Here is a 23,897-nt window from a genome sequence, read left to right as displayed (position 1 = left end):
TATCCTATGTTGTCCTGTCTTTTGTGGCACAGAGGCACGGACCTGGAGGCACAAGGAAACACACAGAAGCCCTTCCATGTGATTATGGGTCTGTGCCTCCGTACCGCAAGAGATAGAACATGTCATTTCTTTCGCCACATCTTGCGGATCATGGACCCATTGAAGTCAATGAGTCCGCACTGCGGTGTGGGGTACACACTGCTGGTGCCTGCATTTTGCTGATTGGTGGTGTGCAGTCCGCAATATGGGCACAGTCGTCACACGTTCGTGTCAATGCATCCTTACTCGCAAGACAAAAAGATATTAGATTTTTGTATATAGGGAAAAATGTAAAAAAAAAAAAAAAAGGGTTCACACTTTGATTTTGTTGTTGTACAACTGTCACATGAAAATCTCATGAACATTGCATGGCGTGTACTCCTATGGACCGCAAAGCTTCAAAAAGTCTATGCGTAGCCCCGTGGCCTATTAGATGGCGTGATCATCGCGTTCTCTGTCGTTTGAATTTCAATTATCGCCTCAATAATAGCGTGCAACAAACTATACATTTTTCCTGTTTTCCACAGATCGGACACATTTGCCCATCTGAAAGCTTATCGTTAGTCATCACCGAATCCCCTTATCTAATCAGAAATCTGCCAGGTTTTAGCAGTGTAAATGCTCGAGCAAACAGCGAATAACGATTTAGCGATTACCGTTTCTCCTGAACGCAAACAGCTCGCTAAATTATTGATCACTGCTAAGTATCCCATTAGGACCTAAGACTGGCTGAATACGGAAAACAGCTGTCAGCCAAGCTCTCATTGGCCAGACAGGTAATCCATGTATCCATGTAATAGAAGAACAGCTCTAATAGCTTGGGTCCCTATTCTAGCTCACAGAGCTCCTACGAGGGGAGAGCATAAGTGGGTTGGGGGGCGCTTTCCTGTGACACAGGGGATGTGGATTGTTAGCGGACACTTTCTGTTGAAAGTAAACCTGTCTTTGTTGCCCATAGCAACCCATCACAGCACAGCTTCATTTCATAATGGGAGAGATTTATCAAAACTGGCGCAAAAAAAAAATGCCTTGATCCTATCATTTTCCAAAGGAGTTCTGGACAGTTTTATGGCAGAAGGACCCGGCCTTGCACAGGTATATTTAATCTATTTCATTTAATGTTTGTGCGTGTCATTAAAAGATATCGACAGTATCCCCATAACAATGACATCTACAGCACCCCGCCCCCTTAACAGTTACCTCCACAGCACCCCACCCCTTAACACTCACCCCCCACAGTGCCCCGTATCATTAAATGTGACCTTCACAGCAGCCCATCCCCTTAACTTTGACCTTCACAGCAGCCCATCCCCTTAACTTTGACCTTCACAGCAGCCTATCCCTTTAACAGTGAATTCCATAGCACCCATCCCTTAACACTAACCATAGGTTACAGTCCCCTTAACTGATCTCCACCGTTCCTGGCCCCCTTAACAGAGACCGACACAGCAACTGCCTCTTTAACAGTGACTGTCACAGTACCCCGCTCCCTTAACAGTGACCTACACTATACCCCACTCCCTCAACAGTGACCTCACAGTACCCCGCTGCCCCTTTAATAGTGGTCTTCACAGTCCCCTTCCTCCATTAACAGTGACCTCCACAAGCCAGCACCTTTAACAGTGACCTCCACAGAAGCCTGCCCCCTTAACAGTAACATCTATAGCGCCCCCCCCCCCCTTTAACAGTGACCTCCAAAGCGGCTGCCCCTTTATTAGTGACCTCCAAAGTACCCCAATTTGTTAACAATGATTCCCACAATAGCCAGCTCCCTAAACAGTGACCTCCACAGAGCTCTGTTCCCTTAAATTATGACCTCCACAACACCACACCCCCTTAACAGTGACCTCTACAGCACCCTGCCCCTAAACACTGACCTCCATAGCGGACTGTCCCTTTAACTGTGATCTCCACCATTCTCTGCACCTTAACAGAGACCTCCACAGCGCCCGTCCCTTTAATAGTGACCTCCACAGCAACTCGCCCCCTTAACAGTGACCTCCACATTGGCCCATCCCATAACAGTGGCCTCTACAGCAATATTTCCCTTAACACTGACCTCTATAGCGGACCATCCCCTTAATTGTGACCTCTACAGCAGTCCGTTCCTTTAACAGTGTCATCCATAGCGCCCTGCCCCTTTAACCTCTTGAGGACACATGACGCACCAGTATGTCATGATGTCCTGGTACTTAAGGGACACATGATGTATCGGTATGTGTATTTCCGATCACCGCCATGCGGCAGATGGTGATTGGAGCTGGGTGCCTGCTGAAATCAAACAGCAGGCACCCTGGGACAATGCCGAGGGGGGTCCTGTGACCCCTCGTATCGGCGATCGCTGCAAACCGCAGATCAATTCAGACCTGCGGTTTACAGCGCTGTCGGAAGTTTCTTATCCCCGCGGCCCGTGACCGTGGAGGTTGCGAGATCAACCTGCCGCCCCCTCTCATTTCCAGGGTGGCTGAGCAGTTAGCAAGCAGAGTGTCAGCACATTGCTGACACTCTGCTTGAAACAGCTGACATCTGTGCTGTGATGTAAGCCATTTAACCCCTCCATGCCGCGGTCCGTAGGGACCGCTGTATGGAGGGGGTTAATAGGGAGGGAGCTCCCTCCCTCTCCCCTTGGGGGCTGCTGTGCCTTTTTAGCCCCCGATTCTTGACGGGATCACAGAGGGTGGGGGCCCTCCTCCCTCCCTCCCCATCACCCATTCCATTTTGTTTTCACCTTACATCACAAAAAGTGTAATAGCAAGCGATCAAAAGGTTATACACACCCCAAAATAGTGCCAATCAAACCGTCATCTCATCCCGCAAAAATCATACCCTATCCAAGATAATCGCCCAAAGACTGAAAAAACTATGGCTTTCTGACTATGGAGACACTAAAACATGATGAATGTTGTAAATAACAAAAAATAAAAACAGTGCCAAAACAGCTATTTCTTGTTACCTTGCCTTACAAAAAGTGTAATATAGAGCAACCAAAAATCATATGTACCCTAAAATAGTACCAACAAAACTGCCACTTTTTCCTTTAGTTTCAAAAATGGGGTAATTTTTGGGGAGTTTCTACTCTAGGGGTGCATCATGGGGGTCATTAAATGTGACATGGCAGCCTAAAATTATCCCAGTGAAATCTGCTTTCCAAAAACCGTATGGCATTCCTTTCCTTCTGCACCCTGCCGTGTGCCCGTACAGTGGTTTATGACCACATATGGGGTGTTTCTGTAAACTACAGAATCAGCGCCATAAATATTGAATTTTGTTTGGCTGTTAACCCCTGCTTTGTAACTGGAAAAAATAGATTCAGATGGAAAAGCTGCCCAAAAAGTGAAATTTTAAAATTTTATCTCTATTTTCCATTAATACTTGTGGAACACCTAAAGGGTTAACAAAGTTTGTAAAAATCAGTTTTGTATACCTTGAGGGGTGTAGTTTGTAAAATGGGGTAATTTTGGGATTGTTTCTATTATGTAAGCCTCACAAAGTAACTTCAGACCTGAACTGGACCTGAAAAAGTGGGTTTTAGAAATTTTCTGTTAAATATCAAGATTTGCTTCTAAACTTCTAAGCCTTGTAACGTGCCCAAAAAATAAAACATTAGTAGATGTATCGGGAATGCAAATTAATAACTAATTTTGGAGGTATTACTATGTATTATTATAGAAGTAGAGAATTTTTTTTTTTTTTACTCCATTTTACCAGTGTCATTAAGTACAATATGTGACATAAAAACTATCTCAGAATGGCCTGGATAAGTAAAAGCGTTTTAAAGTTATTCACACATAAAGTGACACTGGTCAGATTAAAAAAAAAATGGCCTGGTCCTTAAGGTGAAAATGAGCCCTGTCCATAAGGGGTAAAAGCTGACCTACAGCAGTGAAGAAAAATGGCTGGGTTGTTATGGAAACCTGGTGTAAAACTGTGTGCATCTCAAAACTGATTATGTCACTGGGCTCGGCGCATGCCCAGTGACACTATTGAGGCTGTTGCCCTCAGGAGCAGGAGTATCGTACAGGCGCAGGCAGTTAGCGATACTGCGCCTGCGCGGGATTTCAGAGGCCAAGAGAGGAAGAAGCAAGGACGGTGCAGTGAATGAATTAAATGACGTAGTGGAGGGGGCAGTGCCGTTCGGCAAGTATGTGGGAGGACATTTATTTCTTAGGAGGCGTGCTGGGCTTGGAAGAAAGGCGGGCTGGGCACTGCAGGGGGGCGTTACTGGGCACTAGCCCAGTATTACTGGGAGTAATAACGCTCCTCTGGGCACCTTGAGACTTCATTTGCATATCAGAAAAATTACTTTTTCACCTGAATGAAAAGTTGAATAAAAGAATGACGACACATGCAGGAAGGAAGGTACTTTATTGCACATTGCTATGTTAACAGTATTATAGGCTCAAAAGAGGTGACAGATTCCCTTTAATATTTGCCTCCATGCACTGTATCTTACATTTGAATTTCTCCCTATGGGGAAGAATACAGACCTGTCCAGACGCTCTCCACTTGTTTAGGCCCTAATAAAGTCTGATGTTAATAGGCCACCTGGGACAGTTAAAACCCTTTCCTTAATTGCATTGTGTTAATTAAGGTCATTTAGTTACATTTGAAAAGAATTCTCTGGCAAATGGAACAAATCAAAGCATGCTCTTCCTTCTCTCTGCTCTTGAATGCATGCCACCCACGCACAGATTTACTACTGAATTCACTCGGAGTGGAGACACAGCATGTGTCTGATAAAAATGCCTGATTGTATTAGAATTATTACAGGTTCATTCACTTTAGTAGAATGTATTGAGCATGAAATGGAGAAAACATGCATTCCAATTCACAATGGAGGAAACACGTGTTTATGCCTGGTCAAATGATTCAATTTCTAGCGTTTTTGTTTTCCAGTATTGAGTTCCGTCACAGGTTTTATCCTACTGCATTCTGAATGGAGAGCGATCCGTTCATTGAAGTGTATTAGTGCCGGATCCAGCATTAAGTGTTCCGGCAAAACGGATTCGCTTTTCGGACTGCGCATGTGCAGACCTTTAAAAATGCAAAAAAAAATTAATACAGGATCCATTTTTCCGGATGACACCAGAGAGAGGATTTGGTATTTCAATGCATATGTCAGACGGATCCGCAAATGCCATCCGTTTGCGTCCTGATTGCCTGCCGGAATCCTCTGCTGCAAGTCTGAAAGTACCCTTAATTGCAGACATATTTTATTCAATAGTCTGAGCCTTCAATGAAATAAAACAATCCATAATAGGCCTCATGCACACGATCGTTCTTCTGGTCCGCATCCGAGCCGCAGTTTTTGCGGCTCGGGTGCGAACCCATTCACTTCAATGGGGCCGCAAAAGATGCGGACAGCACTCCGTGTGCTGTCCGCACTCGTTGCTCTATTCCGTGGCCCTGCAAAAAAAATATAACATGTCCTATTCTTGTCCGTTTTGCGGACAAAATTAGGTATTTCTACAATGGGTCGCCTGTTCCGTTCCGCAAATTGCGGACCACAAAAAACGGAATGGTCGTGTGCTTGAGGCTGTATATTGAGTAATGTAAATTAATAAACATTGTATATAAATGTTAGAACCCACGCTGCCACATAGTATCAGATGTGGCAGTAATCGAGGCTCTTTGTTACATTACTCAGGCATCTGATGAAACACTACTTTTTAGTATAGAAACGCGTTGAGCAGAATTCAGCAATAGAGCAGCACCTAGTATACAGAATAATTAATCAATGTTTATATTATCTAAGACCATGTTCACAGTTACATTTGAATTCCGGTGCCCTGATCTGACTACCGGAGCTCACTACATCCGACATTGCAAGATACAACTTTGTACCACCGGCTCCCCTTTGACTATAATGAGATTCCGCAGTGATTCGGCTGCTTTTCCGGCATAAATGTTGGGTTTCGGCTAGACAACTACCACTAATGCATTTTTGGTGCTGCTGACAGCCTGTATTTATGCTGGAATAGCCCTTTTGTTCAGGGTACCCTATTCACAACGCTACTATGAACATAACCTAAGTTAGCCATTGCCAGACTGATAGCTAGAGAAGGCCATACAATACACCTAGTAGGTTCACACAATAATCCATAGAGGGCTAGTTTTATGCGCCTACCATGGTGATCACTGATAACGGGGAATCATAGTTTGATTTCGGAGAGGGAGCCTGATAAATGGCTACGGCTACTACTTCAAAGCAAGGCATGAGTTGCGGGCCTGCATGTGAGCTGACCCTGTAAAAGATTTAAGTTGCGGGCCTGCTGGTGAGCTGAGGTGGAACCGACAAACCCAACTTGAATTTGATGGCTGCATTAATCTGCAGGTCACGGTGATACAGCTCTACAGATTGTTTCCATCTGCATCTTTCTAAGGCTACTTTCACACTAGCGTTCGGGCGGATCCGTTCTGAACGGATCCGCTCATATTAATGCAGACGGAGGCTCCGTTCAGTACGGATCCGTCTGCATTAATAACTTTAAAAAAATTCGCAAGTGCGCAAGTGCGAAAGTAGCCTGCGCGGATCCGTTCAGACTTTCAATGTAAAGTCAATGGGGGACGGATCCGCTTGAAGATTGAGCCACATTGTGGCATCTTCAAACGGATCCGTCCCCATTGACTTACATTGAAAGTCTGGACGGATCCGCACGGATCCGCACGCCTCCGAACGGCCAGGCGGACACCCGAACGCTGCAAGCAGCGTTCAGCTGTCCGCCTGTCCGTGCGGAGGCGAGCGGAGCGGAGGCTGAACGCCGCCAGACTGATGCAGTCTGAGCGGATCCGCCTCCATTCAGACTGCATCAGGGCTGGACGGCTGCGTTCGGGTCCGCTCGTGAGCTCCTTCAAACGGAGCTCACGAACGGAAACCCGAACGCTAGTGTGAAAGTAGCCTAAGCAATCTGTGGAATCAGTCTTTTATCCAGACTCAGTCATTGTGTCGCTATGTGGCCTCCTCATGCTGCCATCTCCACACCATGTCACCTTGCCACTCATTGTTATCACCATGCTTCGGCCGATGCAGCTTAAAAGGGCCTAAAGTGATCACCAAGCCCACAATTTAATTAAGGTTTTGGAATCGATAAACCCAACTTGCTTTTGTGGGCTGCATCAGTGGCGTAGCTAGAATTGACTCGGCCCCACAGCACATTTTTTAATGGGGCTGCATCCCACAGTAATGTTTTAGAGACCCCTTCCTTTCATGCCACCCCCATTCCTGTGGCTAGTAAAGATGTTCTCTCAGACCAGGGCTGGTAGCTGTTCCATCTGTTTTATACACTGTCTATACTGTCACTGTATCTAATTTAATTGTGTAATACTGTTGAGGGGGCCCAGACCAAATCCTTTAGTCCTCCTCCTCCTCCTGGATGGGCCCCTTCTGGGTCAGGGCCACAAAGCTGCAGCTTCCCCTGCAGGTAACCATGATACAGCTCCACAGATTGATTCCATCTGCATCTTTCTAAGCAATCTGTGGCATCAGTCTTTTATCCAGTCTCAGTCATTGTGCCACTATGTGGCCTCCTCATGCTGCCATCTCCACACCATGTCACCTTGCCACTCATTTTCTGACCATGCTGCTGCTGATGCAGCTTAAAAGGGCTAAAAGTAATCACCAGGCCCAAAATCTAATTAAAGTTTTACGCACAAAACAAAAGTAAAAAAATCGATTTTATAGGAAAAATTGCTAGGAAACATTGTTTCCCATATATTTACTTGTATATAAGTTCAAGTCCTGCCAAAAATTACAACGAAGAGGCATTCCGATACAACCTGTATACAGACGTGGACAAAATTGTTGGTACCCTTTGGTCAATGAAAGAAAAAGTCACAATGGTCACAGAAATAACTTTAATCTGACAAAAGTAATAATAAATTAAAATTCTATAAATGTTAACCAATGAAAGTCAGACATTGTTTTTCAACCATGCTTCAACAGAATTATGTAAAAAAATAAACTCATGAAACAGGCATGGACAAAAATGATGGTACCCCTAACTTAATATTTTGTTGCGCAACCTTTTGAGGCAATCACTGCAATCAAACGCTTCCTGTAACTGTCAATGAGACATCTGCACCTCTCAGCAGGTATTTTGGCCCACTCCTCATGAGCAAACTGCTCCAGTTGTGTCCGGTTTGAAGGGTGCCTTTTCCAGACTGCATGTTTCAGCTCCTTCCAAAGATGCTCAATAGGATTGAGGTCAGGGCTCATAGAAGGCCACTTTAGAATAGTCCAATTTTTTCCTCTTAGCCATTCTTGGGTGTTTTTAGCGGTGTGTTTTGGGTCATTGTCCTGTTGCAAGACCCATGACCTGCGACTGAGACCAAGCTTTCTGACACTGGCTAGTACATTTCTCTCTAGAATTCCTTGATAGTCTTGAGATTTCATTGTACCCTGCACAGATTCAAGACACCCTGTGCCAGACGCAGCAAAGCAGCCCCAGAACATAACAGAGCCTCCTCCATGTTTCACAGTAGGGACAGTGTTCTTTTCTTGATATGCTTCATTTTTTCGTCTGTGAACATACAGCTGATGTGCCTTGGCAAAAACTTCGATTTTTGTCTCATCTGTCCACAGGACATTCTCCCAGAAGCTTTGTGGCTTGTCAACATGTAGTTTGGCATATTCCAGTCTTGCTTTTTTATGATTCGTTTTCAACAATGGTGTCCTCCTTGGTCGTCTCCCATGTAGTCCACTTTGGCTCAAACAACGACGGATGGTGCGATCTGACACTGATGTTCCTTGAGCATGAAGTTCACCTTGAATCTCTTTAGAAGTCTTTCTAGGCTCTTTTGTTACCATTCGGATTATCCGTCTCTTAGATTTGTCATCAATTTTCCTCCTGCGGCCACGTCCAGGGAGGTTGGCTACAGTCCCATGGATCTTAAACTTATGAATAATATGTGCAACTGTACTCACAGGAACATCTAGTTGCTTGGAGATGGTCTTATAGCCTTTACCTTTAACATGCTTGTCTATAATTTTCTTTCTGATCTCTTGAGACAGCTCTTTCCTTTGCTTCCTCTGGTCCATGTCGAGTGTGGTACACACCATATCACCAAACAACACAGTGATTACCTGGAGCCATATATATAGGCCCAATGGCTGATTACAAGGTTGTAGACACCTGTGATGCTAATTAGTGGACACACCTTGAATTAACATGTCCCTTTGGTCACATTATGTTCTGTGTTTTCTAGGGGTACCATCATTTTTGTCCATGCCTGTTTCATGAGTTTATTTTTTTACATAATTCTGTTGAAGCATGGTTGAAAAACAATGTCTGACTTTCATTGGTTAACATTTATAGAATTTTAATTTATTATTACTTTTGTCAGATTAAAGTTATTTCTGTGACCATTGTGACTTTTTCTTTCATTGACCAAAGGGTACCAACAATTTTGTCCACGTCTGTATCACATAAAGAAGGGCCTCATTCACATTGAGTTGCAGGCCTACAGGTGAGCTGACCAAGTAAAAGATTTTAGGTGCGGGCCTGCTGGTGAGCTTACCCTGTAAAAGATTTGATTTGCGGGCCTGCAGGTGAACTGACCCTGTAAAAGATTATATTCGAGAGCCTGCTGCTGAACTGACCCTCTAAAACATTAGGGGCAAGGGCCTGCTGGTGAGCTGACCCTGTAAAACATTATATTTGAGGGCCTGCTGCTGAACTGACCCTCCAAAACATTAGGGGCGAGGGCCTGCTGCTGAGCTGATGCTCTAAAACATTATATGTGAGGGCCTGCTGAGCTGATGCTCTAAAACATTATATGTGATGGCCTGCTGCTAAGCTGACCCTGTAAAACATTGGGGCGAGGGCCTACTGCTGAGATGATGCTCTAAAACATTATATGTGATGGCCTGCTGCTAAGCTGACCCTGTAAAACATTGGGGCGAGGGCCTACTGCTGAGATGATGCTCTAAAACATTATATGTGATGGCCTGATGCTGAGCTGATCCTCTAAAACATTAGGGCGAGGGCCTGCTGCTGAACTGACCCTCTAAAACATTAGGGGCGAGGGTCTGCTGCTGAACTAACCCTCTAAAACATTATGGGTGAGGGTCTGCTGCTGAGCTGACCCTCTAAAACATTAGGGGAGAGGGCCTGCTGGTGAGATGATCCTCTAAAACATTAGGGGCGAGGGCCTGCTGGTGAGTTTACCCTCTAAAACATTAGGGGCGATGGCCTGCTGGTGAGCTGACCATATAAAAAAAAGTGAGTTGAAGGCCTGAAGTTGAGTTGACCCTATTAAAAAAAATTAGAGTGGAGGGAATATATACAATCTGGATGAGGAGGAGAAAACAAGATTCAACCATATACACTTTTTTGTGGTGGAAAAGGTGCATGGGAATACACTATAGTAGATTGAGTACATTATATAGGATTGATTGAACATGCCTTTATGTTCATCATCAGCTCAGCTCTCCTCTGGTGGAGTTGAGAAGTCAGGGGCAATCCATGCCTTGTTCATTTTTATCTGAGTCAACCTGTCAACATTGCCAGTGAACAAGCGTATACGCATATCTGTTATAATGCCACTAGCAGCACTAAATACATACTCAGACAAAACTCTGGTGGCGGGGCAGACCAGCACCTCCAAAGCGTAGAGCGCAAGTTCGTGCCAAGTGTCCCGCTTGGATACCCAGTAGATGTAAGGCACTAAGGGAACATTTAGGAGGCTGACACGGTCTGCTATGTATTCCTTCACCATATTCCAAAACTTTTCCCTACTTGTACCACTAGGCCACGCTTTAGGGTGAGATTGCTGGCGGGTGTCATAAAAGTGTCCCATGCCTTGGAGGGTGTTGCCCTGCCTTTGTTGGAACTGCTGTGTGTTCCCCTTGCCTCCCTTCCTCTGTTGCCTAAGGAAGTACGGACTCTGCCGCTAGTGTTGTCAGATGGAAAATTCTGGAGCAATTTTCCAACAAGGATCTTCTGGTATTGTACCATTTTGCTCGTCCTCTCCACCAGAGGAATGAGAGATGAGAAGTTCTCTTTGTTGCGGGGATTCGAGAAGGGTGAACACCCAGTAATCCGAGTGTCGCTGGAAAGGCAGCCTAACATGAAGTCAGCCATGTGTGCCAGAGTACCAAAAGGCAAGACGTCAATGTCGACATCAGGATGACTCTCTATCTCCTCATCCTCCTCCTCCTCTTCTGCCCATTCACGCTGAACAGATGGAATTAAAGTTCCATGAATACTACCCTCTGTAGCAGACGCAACTGTCTCCAGCTCCTCCTCCTCCTCTTCATGGTCCAATTCGACTGAGAAGACGAACTGGGGGTGGGCTGGCTATCACCCTGTGTAATGTCCACCCCATTTCCTCGTCTGCCACATTCAGAGCCTCGTCCTTAATTGTAAGCGGCGATCATTTGAATAGACACAGCAGTGGGATGGTTGCGCTGATAATAGCGCTATCACCACTAACCATGTGTGTGGATTCATCAAAGTTTTGTAAAGCCTCACAGAAGTCTGACATCATTGCCCACTCCACGCTTGTGAATAGTGGCAGTTGACTCGAAAGGCGACTACCATGCTGCAGCTGGTATTCCACAACTGCCCTCTGCTGCTCATAAAGCCTGTCCAACATGTGGAACAAAGAGTTCCAGTGCGTGCTCACATCGCACAAAAGTCGGTGACCTGAAAGCTGCTGCAGCGTTGACAGACCTGCTGAAGCTGTGGGCTACTTGCGGAAATGGGCACACACGCGGCGTGCGTTTACTAGAAGTTCTGGCAAATTGGGGTAGGTTGTGATAAACCACTGAACCAGTAAGTTTAAGATGTGGGCTGGGCATGGGATGTGTGTCAGGTTGCCGAGCTCCAAAGCCGCCACCAAGTTACGACCATTGTCAGACACAACAATGCCTGGTTGTAGGTTGAGTGGCGAGAGCCACAGCTCAGTGCTGTTTGTCCCCTAAACAGATCAACTTCAGCACAGGCTGTTGGCGCTTACCCACAGCAGTGCTACACTGCTTCCAGCTAGCGACTAATGGCTGACTGCTGCTGGAAGTGGAAGTGGAGTAGGAGGCGGCGTTGGAGGAGAAGTGGGGGTTGGAGCCAGTAATATAGCTGCTGGTGGAGACCCTGATGGACGTAGGGCCTGCAATCCTGGGCGTGGGTAGCACCTGTGCCATCCCAGGGTACGACTCACTCCCGGCCTCCTCAACATTCACCCAGTGTGCCATCAGGAAATGTAGCGTCCCTGGCCACCAGCACTTGTCCATGGTTAAGTGGACCTTCCCAGTAACTGCGTTGGTCAGGGCACAGGTGATGTTCTGGGACACATGCTGGTGTGAGGCGGGCACGGCACACCGTGAAAAATAGTAGTGGCTGGGGACTGCGTACCGAGAGACGGCCACCGACATCAAACTGCGGAAGACCTCAGTGTCCACAAGCCTAAATGGCAACATTTCAAGGGCCAGTAATTTCAAAAGTTGCGCATTTAGTGCTATGGCCTCTGGGTGGGTGGGTGGGTATTTGCGCTTGCGTTCAAATGACTGAGTTGTGTGACCTGCAGACTCAGATTGTGGACCCAGGTGTTCAGCCAACTTATTAGGGTGCTTGGATGCCATGTGGCGGATCATACTGGTGGTGGTGGTGAGGTTGCTAGTGTTCACGCCCTGGCTCATTTTGGTAGGACACAGGTTGAAAACTACCACTCTTTTTCCGTCTTCACTTTCCTCAAAAAAGCGCCATACTGCAGAACACCTACCCATTGGCAAGGTAGCTTTACACATGGGGGTTCTAGGTGTAACGGTTGCAGGCCTGTTTGGTGTGGGCCAATTTCTCCCTTTTGCAACCCCACTGCCTCTTCCAGCCTGTTGTGGTACTGCGGATCCCTCCCCCTCTGTACTGCTGTCCTCGCTCTGCTTTTCACCTTCCCATGTTGGGTCAGTGACCTCATCGTCAACCACCTCCTCTTCCACTTCCTGACTATGCTCAACCTTCTGACTTGACCTAACCACAACCTCATTGATTGGTAAACTGTGTCTCATCATCATCCACCTCGTGAAAAAATGATTGCCGTTCACCACCGTCATCTTCTTGAGACTGTGAAGGCTCAAGAGATTGGAAATCAGGGCACAATATCTTTGGTCCCTCTTCAAGCGTGCTGGGCGCGAGGGCCAAATGTAATAGTAGTGCTGGATAGAACTCCTGGGAATATCCTCTCCATAGTGGATTTGGTTGACCAGACTCTTGGCTACAGAAACTGGACTTGGTGGAAGAGAGGGTGGTGTTTAACCGACTGGAAGCATTATCTTCAGCAATCCAACCGACCAACTGTTCGCACTGCTCCGACTTCGACAGTGTAGTCCTGCGCTGCCCAGCTAAGTTGGACATGAAGCTGGGTACAGTGGATGTTTTTTTTCTGGTGCACTGGCAGCAGGCACAGTTTCATTGCATCCAGGGTAATGGCCTCTGTGTGCACCATCAGCATCACTCCCACTTCCCCGTCCCTTAGTGCTTGTTTTCTTCATTTAATTGTTTTGTCACTAGATGTGGCGCAGATTGTTTTACAGTCCACTAAAGAAACTGTCTTCTGATGCAGGACAGTATATGTCACAGAAATACACAGAATATGGACACTAAATTAGGCCCAGATTTTTGGAATTTGCCCTAAAGATACAGTTTTCTGATGCAGGACAGTATATGTCACAGAAACACACAGAATATGGATACTAGATTAGGCCCAGATTTTTTGATTTTGCCCTAAAGAAACAGTTTACTGATGCAGGACAGTATATGTCCTAAAGAAACAAAAGAAAAAAAATAGTGTTTTCTGTAGTCTATGCTTTTCCCTATATCTGGCTCTGACAACCACAAAATGTATTGAAGTGCAGATCACACAATTCACGGATTGCACCGTTGACAGCAAAAATGTGGATAGATTATGGGGAAAAAAATTAGTGTTTTCTGTGTTCAATTATTTTCCTTATAAATGGGCCTGAAAACCACACAATGTATTGAAGCGCAGATCACACAATTCACAGATTGCACAGTTGACTGCATGGGAAAAAATATAGTGTTTTCTGTATTCTAATTTTTTCCCTATATATGGCCCTGACAACCACACAAGGTATTGCAGCGCAGAACTGACAACTCACAGATGACACAGTTTACAGCAAAAATGTGGATAGATTAGGGGAAAAAAATTATTGTTTTCACTAATATTCTTCCTATCTCTGCCCCTGACACACAGAAGGTATTGCACAGATGTTACAAGTCACTGCAGACATCCTCTAAATAGAAAAAATTATCGCTATTTTGCAAAGTATGTAAAAAAAATTTGAGTACTACTTTGCTAAAATAAATGGCTGCCAACCACACACAATAGTCATTAAAAAGGACTTTTAGGTCTTTGAAACGTTATTCACTTGAATAAAATACTGATCACAAACTCCCTGCACTATCTGTCCCTTCCTAAGCGCAGCTCTTGCTGACTCGCACCCAATGATGCCGTTCCGGCCAGCCAATCACTGTAATACCAGCAGCCAACATGGCTACTTTACATTACAGTGATGGAAATACTTATCTGCACATTTATTGGCTGCTTAGCAGCTGCAAAATGTGCGGGGAGGAGACTCGAGCATGGCGCTCAAAACACATGTGGTACTCGGCCGAGTACCACCATGTGCAGAGCATAGCAATGCTCAAGCGGAACAAGTATTTGGCTGTGCATGCTCGCTCATCACTAGTGCAGCCCCATTGGGTCTTTTAACAAATTTCCCATATCTGTGACCCACGAGTAAGAAGTATCACCTGTGCTATTTGCTATACTGGTCACTCCTCAGGGTGCCATTTTTTTAATTTTTTGTTTTTGTTTTTTATTTAATCTTTACTGCCCTACATTACTTTTACAATTGGGTTGGTAACCACAATTTTAGATATTCATTCAATAAATAATTTTTTTGTTTTTGTTTAAATGTTTCTAATAGTGTCAGTGAGTTTTAGAACCCTATTCTACTGACTCTGCCACCTTTACTGAGTAGTCATATTTCTATTCCTACTTCACCAAAATAACAATTTCTTTGAATATTACTCCTTCCAGAAAAATAAACATGGAGAAAAATTCTTGAATTCCTGTTCATTAAAACATTGCTTTTTGCATATTTATCCTCATTGCAGATGGATATGTACTTAAAGTGTACCAGAACTAAAAAAAAAAAAGTTACATATGAAAGGTTTTGTTCAGTGCAGACATCCCCACCAGTCGCTAAAACAAGCACAACTCCGTGCTTAAACCAGCCTCAGTAGGCAATGTCTTTGGGGTCATTTATTAAACAGAAATATGCCTAAATTATTACTTGTTTTATATGTCAATATTTTCTGTGAGTACTTAAGGCACCTTTCCCCAGAGAGAGGTACCTGAGCCATAGTTTGCTTGTCGAGCAGTGTACTACTCGACAATCTGCCCATGTACCAAACATCTGCTTGTATTACCAACTCTGCCCCCCATCTGTCTTAACCTTATTTATTTATTTTATGCACTTATATAGCACTACTATATTCGGCAGCGCTTTACAGACATTGGCATCCAACTGTCCCTAATGGGGCTCACAATCTAAGTTCCCTATCAGTATGTCTTTGGAGTGTGGGAGGAAACCCACGCAAACACAGGGAAACATACAAACTGTTGTCCTTGGTAGGATTCGAACCTAGGACCCCAGTGCTGCAAGGCAACAGTGCTAACCACTGTGCCACCGTACTGCCACATATGACCTTTTGCTGCCTCCCCTGACCTAGGACAAGCCTCTCAGTTACACACATATTCTGCCTGCCCTGACCTCGGCCTGTTACCTGACTACGAATATTGCCTAACAGGTGCTTCAAAATGGTACCATCATGTATGTATAAACACTGGCAGGCCTTTTCCACCAAAAAGAGATCATTTTTGGACCATTTTTTTTATTTTAAAAAGCATAACAAATCTGACAATACAGTGTGTATTTAAACTGACAGTTTTTTACCACTGGCTACCATCCTTTAACCCATAGTCATATAGGCTGCTGTCACATTAACGTGGCTAATGCTGTCTTGACATTTTAGAGGTTGAAAGAGGTTGTGTACAGTCCTAGGAGACCTCAGAACGTCATACTCAACCTTTCAGGGCAGTCGGGACACTTTCGATTTGTACTAAATCAGATCTGATGGTTAATCGATAGCACTGGACCAGAAACAAATTTTAGGAAATTTGCTCATCTTTACTGGCAATTAATTCATAAACTTCTACAAGAAAAAATAAAGGAATGGCACAACACAGAGTCATAAGAATAGATGCTCCAGAAGTGGTTACTAAAACAGATATTGCAAGAGAAGGGGACAGGTAGTCTTTAGCTTTTAATGCAGGTGATATACTAAAGAAAGACCTCTACAATTTAGCATGTGAACCCAGCCTTATTTAGATATGATATTGACAGAAATATATAAAGTGGCCGGCAGCAATCTGTTTCTCAACTCCAGTCCTCAAATAAGATTTGAGGATATCCTATAGAAAGAACATATGTGGCAATACCTGATGCAATAACTATAGCGCCTGTGAACACTACTAATACTAAAAACATGACCCATTGGAGTGCCTTAACCCATTAAAGGGGTTGTTCACCTTCACAGGGCCTTTCTGCCAGACCTCTCCTCTGTTCTTGTGTTTTAATTGTGACATACTTGTTGTATCGTTATTGTATTGTGAAACTCAATAAAAAACTGTTTGATCCAAACAAAAGACTGAAGGAATTGGAACACCATGGTGGGGAGCAGGTAAGTATACTTCCCTTCTCAGGTCTGGATACATGGGCTTGGGGTCTGGCAGAAAGGCACCTGAAAGTGAACAACCCCTTTAAAACAGAGTGACCTACATGAACGTCATAGGCAGCAGGTAATTCTCGTACCATGTTGTACATGGACATGGCAGTTATGTCTCCAATCACTAGCAGGAGTAGAAAATGCTGACAGTTTCCAGTTACCACCTCCTACTTTTCAAAAGAGAAAAAAAAGAAAAGGATTGGTAAATGCTATGAAGACTACACCAACTTTTTCAGGTTCATACATGTGGTGTTCTCCTATGTCGCTGTGGTTTTTGTCATAAAAAAAAAAAAATGATGATTTTATTGGTTCGACACGTAGAATGCATAACCTGAAAACAATCCAGTTTATAGGCTCTGATTTTCTCTCGGCAGGCAACAACAGTAGTTTATGTGACCATCTTGGATGAAAACGACAATGCACCCATGTTTGAAAGACTGCTGTATGAAGTAACTTTGGATGAAGGTCCTATGTCCCTTAACTCTATCATAATTACAACTACAGCTGTAGATCGTGATGAGGGTCTCAATGGAACAGTTACCTACTCTATAATAAGTGGCAACCTTCAGGGCACATTTACTATAAATAATTCCACGGTAAGATCTGAACAGTAAACACGGGTGAAATATGACATTTCTTTGACTCCACCTTTCTGCAATGTTTATACATTTGATAAAGCGTAATAAATGTCTTATGATGTTTTATAATCTACATGTATTAGAAAGTTAGCTGTTGTTAAGTAGGAGGAATGAGCAATCAGAAATACCATTTTTTTTAATATAGTGAAGAGAACAGTATATAAAGTTCTTGAGATATTTTCAAGTGGATAAGCTAACCTTTGTTTACTCGTGAGCAGAAACCAGCACTGGTAAGCGCGAGGAGCTAGTAGTAGATGTGGTTTGGTTTACACGTTACTTCCTGTATTGACTTCCGTTGTCATTTCAAAAGAGAACATATTTTTCTTTATTAATTTTAAAGTTAACTAAAAACATTCAGTGGGGAAAAAAAGCAGCAGGTCTGAAAGTTTAATGACTGGAGCATTTTAAGAAGCACTTATCGAACACATTATATGCTTTGCCTTATTTGTAAGCATCTTTTTGTAGGTGCAAGGGTTGGGTTCAGACTTTGTGTCTTGTTGGTATTTTCATGCTGCGTTTTTGCTCAGCTTCAAAACTTCATGTTGCAACCCGCAATTATGATTTTCCATAGAAACAGTTCTAGGAATATTTCCTAAAAAAACTTTCTTTCATTCACAAATAGCAGGTCACTAAAATCATGTTAAAGGACATCTGTCAGCAGATTTGTAACTATGAAACTGGCTGGCATTTTGCACGTGTGCTTGTCAGTTGAAGTCATCTGTATTGGTCCCATGTTCATATGCTGTCCCCTTTGCTCTTTGATTGACAGGGCTAGGGAGTGTAAATGTGTCTGCCTTGCTCTGTCAATAAATGGAGAGGGTGCGGCAGTTGCACATAGAGTAAGGCTAGGTGTAATGGCAACGCGCCTGTTGCTCATAGAAGCTCATTTGCATATATTAAACTTTTTCTCAGTAATGCGTCCGCATATGAACATGGAACCAACACAAATGCCTTCAGCTGCTAAGCGCACATGCAACAGGTCAACCAGTTTCATAGGTACAAATCTTCTAACAAATGCTGTTTAAATGGCATGTACCAAAATAACTTTTTCTAGCAGTTATCACTATGTGATTTGAACCCACTGTTCGATAATTTGAATAACAGAATTTCATTATATAGGAATGTTTGCCTCCTTTGCTTGCTTGATTCATTTTTTTCTTCACATTATACACTGCTCATTTCCAGGGGTTGCGACTGTAAGCCGTGTATCGGGGTGGCCTCTTCAGGATACAGCAAAAGTCACGAACGAGGAAAGCAACTCCAACATCAGCTTTTGCCAAAACAGAATTTTACTAACACGTAATAATAAACGCAACCACAAATGCTAAGAACATAAAATATATTTACATACACCCAGCCCAAAGACTGAGACCCCTGTGTTGCACAGCATGGCACCCTCTGACGGATGCCAGCGGAAATTTTGTGGTAATTTACCTACTGGCGGGCACAACTAAAACTGCCTTCCGTACCTATTATTACCCTGAAACAAACAAAACCAATTGTTTCCGTGCTTAGTAGAGGTTGGCCTGCGGTGCAACACAACTGTTTACAATCTTACCGTGCTCTATATTATTCCCTTTCCCATAACTAGTCCGGTAGCATGTGCCTGATTATTACTCCTGACCAAAACACTGAACTGGATAGAGTTCATGGGGGTGTTTATCAGCTCTCAAATATGCAATGCCCTTTTTAGTAATAGAGTCCTTGTAGTACCAGTAGCAACTCTTTAGATCTGACACAAAGCAGAGACCCTAACTAGCTAACTACAGGCCTGGTCTAAGTCTCTAGGCGCCAACACTGCAGTGAGATTGTGTGCACGATCTTACCGACCCGGGTCTGCTCTTTATCCATTGAATGTCTATGAACCGAACAACCAGTCTCTCCAGCAAACAGGAGGTCCCACAGGGTATGCAGCTTATTCCTTAGCTCTTGTCAGCCTTCCTGGAAACAATCCTCCTTTCCCCGGATAGGATCTGGGTCTTGGACAACGATCAGCTTCACTCAGCTGCATCTGTGGTCACAGAGGGGGTGCTCTCACTCCTGGATCCATTAGTTTCTCTGTTCACACACAGTTCTTCAGCTCTCAGCTCGCTACTAAGATGGCTGCAGCTCCTTTTTCATGCTTCGAAAAACCATACCTCTCATGAATACGGAAATTTATATGCAGTCAGTCAGCTGTGCCTAGGAAACAGCAGCATCTTGTGGCCAAACAGCAGAACGTCAGTCCAGAACATTTAATTTGATCCACACACAGTGTTCAAACAATGAGAGCTGTTTCTCAATCTCACACGACCACCCTGCAATCCACCAGTGGTGGCCATACTTGCACACTATAGGAAAAAGTCCCAGCTTCTCTGGCGGTCAGAACCACAGGAGTGTGCATAAGCCGGCTCTTTTTTCTAGTGTGCACAAGCATGGCCACTATAGCTGGATTGCAGGGTGGCTGTGACCCCTGGACATGAGCAGTGTATAATGTGATAGAAAAATTAATCCAACCAGGAAAGGAAGCAATGTAGGCAATCACAGTACATTAGTAAGTGCCTTGTATTAACTTTGTCTATATTATAAATGCCACTTGCTGAAGTGAGACAACCCCTTTAAATACTCTGTATTGATAAACAACAATGGCAAAAATTCTTGCTAAATTATGAATTTTTCTATTATTTCTAGGGACTGATTCGAGCAGTAAAAGAGCTGGATTATGAAGTGTGCCTGGGAAGATATACTCTGATTGTAACTGCCACGGACAGATGTCCCATTTTGCTACGTCGTCTGACATCTACCACCACGGTATGTAAAATGGCCGATGTACATGGGTCGACTGAGCAGGCGATTAGCGGGATTCATCTGTTCATTCCCGATAATTGCCTGCTCCTTAGAAAAGGGCATCTACAAGAAGCAATCACCTCCGCTGAATTGGGATAAGTGATTACTACTGTGGTTCCCCTCTCCTTCTGTGTGTCAGTTTGCAGCTCCATTCTTTGGACCTGAGGATGTACACAGATCTGGTCTTTTGACCGGACCCTGGAGGTACTTCAAAAGTGACAAGATCTGTAGAGGAGACAGAGGAGCATTGCTGGCCCCTCTCTCTTCTGCTATGCCTAGTGTGCCACCCTTCAGTTTTGCTAGTAAGTGCAGTATAAGACGGGGGGGGAGGGGAGGTTGCTGGGACAGCTTTCCACTGTATTTGTGTCCAAAGAATGGCATGATTGGCAGCCCACGGCCAGGAGGACAGGTGCACTGTGTGCCCTCTAAATAAAGCGGTCCTGTCTATGAGTTACCATATATATAATAAAATATCACTTAATTAAGTGATGTAAGACGTGTAAGACGTTTTGTACACTAAATGTAAGTATATAAAAATCTTCTAACTTTAGTGGTAATCGGTGTTATAGATCAACACTCGTTTCAAGCAGCATTCATAGCTCCATACAAGTGGAAAATGTCGACCTGTAATAATACACAGTCGAGTCACATTATTTACAGAGACGGGCTGGGAGTGACTCAATAAGGTCCTGGTAGGTTGTCACCGGTATCAGGAGCCATGCTGACTGCAGTGCATCCTGCAGCTACAGTGTATAGGAGGATCCATAGGGCAAACATGGCGATCGAAGTGGTCACACAGGTGCTCAATTGGGTTCAAGTCTGAGGAATTAGGAGGCTAGGGTAGTATTTGGAAGTCTTGGTCATTCTCTTCCAACAAATGCCAGACATTTCTAGCCATGTGACATGTCGCATGGTCGTGCTGGAAGATTCAATCTGCCCCAGGGAAGACAACCAGCATGTATTGGTGTACATGATCTGCAAATTCATACCTAAATCAGTTGAGAGTGCCTTACACTGGAATGAGTGGGCCCAGAGAATGCTGAATGCTTTCAAAAACATTCCCTAGACCATAATGCTGCCACCAGCTTGTGTTCTTCCAGCAATGGTTGCAGAATGTGAATCATTGGAGGAGACCCTTTGCAAATAATCATCCCTTTTTGCAACTTTGATATATTGCCCCTTATACCCATAACAGCGACAAGGGATATGTGTGCAGACAGCCTATTGACCACCTTTCATACCCCCAAGCCAGTTCAACGCACGTTGCTTCCTTCATGAGCTATATGCTGCCAACATCGAAAATATGGTCATAATAATACGACTCGACTATGTTTTTCTTACATGGATTACTATTAAAAAAGTATAGATTTTAATGGTGGAGTAATATATACTTAAATTGTGGATTATAGTGGCTCACTCTATTTGATACCACGGTAATGGTGCTCTGCTGCAAGTGATTCACCCAATCTCTTAACAAGTAAGTAAATGTAAAATAATCAGCAGGCACTCACCATCTGTATTTCACACATGTATAACACATTTATTATTATTAGTTAAAATATTCAAATAAATAAAAAATCTTAAAAAGAGAAAAAGTGGATGACAATATACATTAATTGTGCACACAGTATAGAATGTTAATAACCATATATTGATATATATAATGGATAAATGTGGTAGAGTCAATTTATATTCCAATAAAAAAATCAATTAAAATAGTCAGATAAAAAAAATAATAATCTGATAATAATTGAATAAATAGCAGAAAAAATGTCTTTAGGATATTTCTTATGTAATTTTCGGATATTATACGAATATAGCTTTAGAAATTCGCTAGGTATACTTGTCTTCTTATTCATATAGGTAGTCCAACATATTCCAGTGTTGAATTAGTTGCAAAAAACTGTTCATAATATACTATATTATAATTGCTCTAATTTCAGTCAGTCATTTCTCCATATATTTCCTTGAGTTATACCATGGGAGATCTGATATTCACAATAGAATAATGCAGTTATAGTTCATCAGTGGGTGATTTTCGAATTAATAATTTAGTGTAGATAGTCTTGTTATAAAATTCGATTGTGCTTGCTGTGGAGGCATCCCTCTCACAGTTAAGCTTACTCACCCAAGCCTAGAGCACTTGTCTATGTGATATGTTGATTTCGTTCAGCTGTCAGCATCTCATGGTATCGGATGGAAAAAAGTTGAAGTTGTTGGAGATCTTGTATAGTCCTTACTTTTTCGATTCTTTGATCCTTAATCCTGCAGGATGATTTGGTCTATAGTTTGGTTCCCTTAATCCGCCAGACGCGTTTCGAAGTGACCTCACCTCTTCCTCAGTGGCATTAAGAATGAGAACCAAACTTTTTTTCTCCCCATATATAGTGTCTGTGGTTGTGATTAAAACCTGGATTTTCAGAGTGTTGGAAAATCTGGTAAGGGTATATTCCTTTATGGCTATGTCAAAAGTAGATCATCGTATAATACATATAAATTCCAACTTTTAAGGTTATGCCTTGTCTCATAAAAAAGGATACACATAGCCAAAAAACATATATATGCAGTTCTCTCATATTTTGCTTATAATTTTTTCTTATAATTGCGTTTTTTTACTTTTTTTACTTATTAAATTCCTTATTACAGATTATCTTCTTTTCGTATATATATCTCTTGTGTTAGATATAAATAGAGTCTCACTCAATATTACATTCAATGAACACTTTTCAAAAAAATATATTTCTCTTGAAAAAATCCCTCACAAAAGTTATATATTATATAAAATGTATGTCCAGAACCAAAAAACACACATGCGTTTATAATGCGTTTTTCTTGCGTTTTTTCAGCAAACTGCGTTTTTTGGTTTATATTGTTCTAAGGGGGTATATAATCCTATTATATCTCTCCTACATTATTTTATATTATAAATATACATTATACAATCAATATTCAATAATTCCTTTGTAGTTGTTATACAGAGTGGAATAAGAACAGCCAAAAAACGCATATGTATTTATGATGCGTTTTTGTTGCATTTTTTCTATAAATTGCGTTTTTTAGTTTGTATTGTTCTAAAAGGGTATACATTTCTATTGTGTCTCTCCTACATTGTTTTATATTATAAATATACATTATACAGTCATCAGTCAACATTCAATAATTCCTTTGTAGTTGTTATAAAAAATGGAATAGGAACAGCCAAAAAACGCATATGTATTTATGATGCGTTTTTGTTGCGTTTTTTCTGCAAATTGCGTTTTTTAGTTTATATTGTTCTAAAAGGGTATACATTTCTATTGTATCTCTCCTGCATTGTTTTGTATTGTGAATATAAATTATACAGTCATCAATCGACATTCAATATTTCCTCTGTAATTGTTCCACAAAGTAGTATAGAATCAGCTGAAAAACGCTTATGCGTTTGTAATGCGTTTTTATTGCGTTTCTTACTAATTTATATTCACAATCACAGGTTGTTTCCATTCCATGTGCTCCCAACACATATGTGGCTTTATAGGTCAAATTTCTATCTAACAAACATATCGTTCATAATACTGTCATCTCCTGTTGTTATTTAAAAATATCAATA

The 23,897-nt window shown here is 42.8% G+C and overlaps 1 protein-coding gene across 1 annotated transcript in view; it reads left to right on the top strand.

Moving 5' to 3' along the window:
• CDH23 (cadherin related 23) overlaps positions 1–23,897 on the top strand; it is a 1,302,172-nt gene that overhangs the window by 1,139,495 nt on the left and 138,780 nt on the right. Inside the window, 2 exon segments of the mRNA XM_044299558.1 lie at positions 17,219–17,440; positions 20,153–20,272. Of these exon segments, the coding sequence (XP_044155493.1) occupies positions 17,219–17,440; positions 20,153–20,272 (342 nt within the window).

Source organism: Bufo gargarizans, chromosome 6 (assembly GCF_014858855.1).
Source record: "Bufo gargarizans isolate SCDJY-AF-19 chromosome 6, ASM1485885v1, whole genome shotgun sequence".
Classification (NCBI taxonomy): domain Eukaryota; kingdom Metazoa; phylum Chordata; class Amphibia; order Anura; family Bufonidae; genus Bufo; species Bufo gargarizans.
Note: the sequence above shows the minus strand (reverse complement) of the source record. Positions and strands in the feature narration are given on the sequence as shown.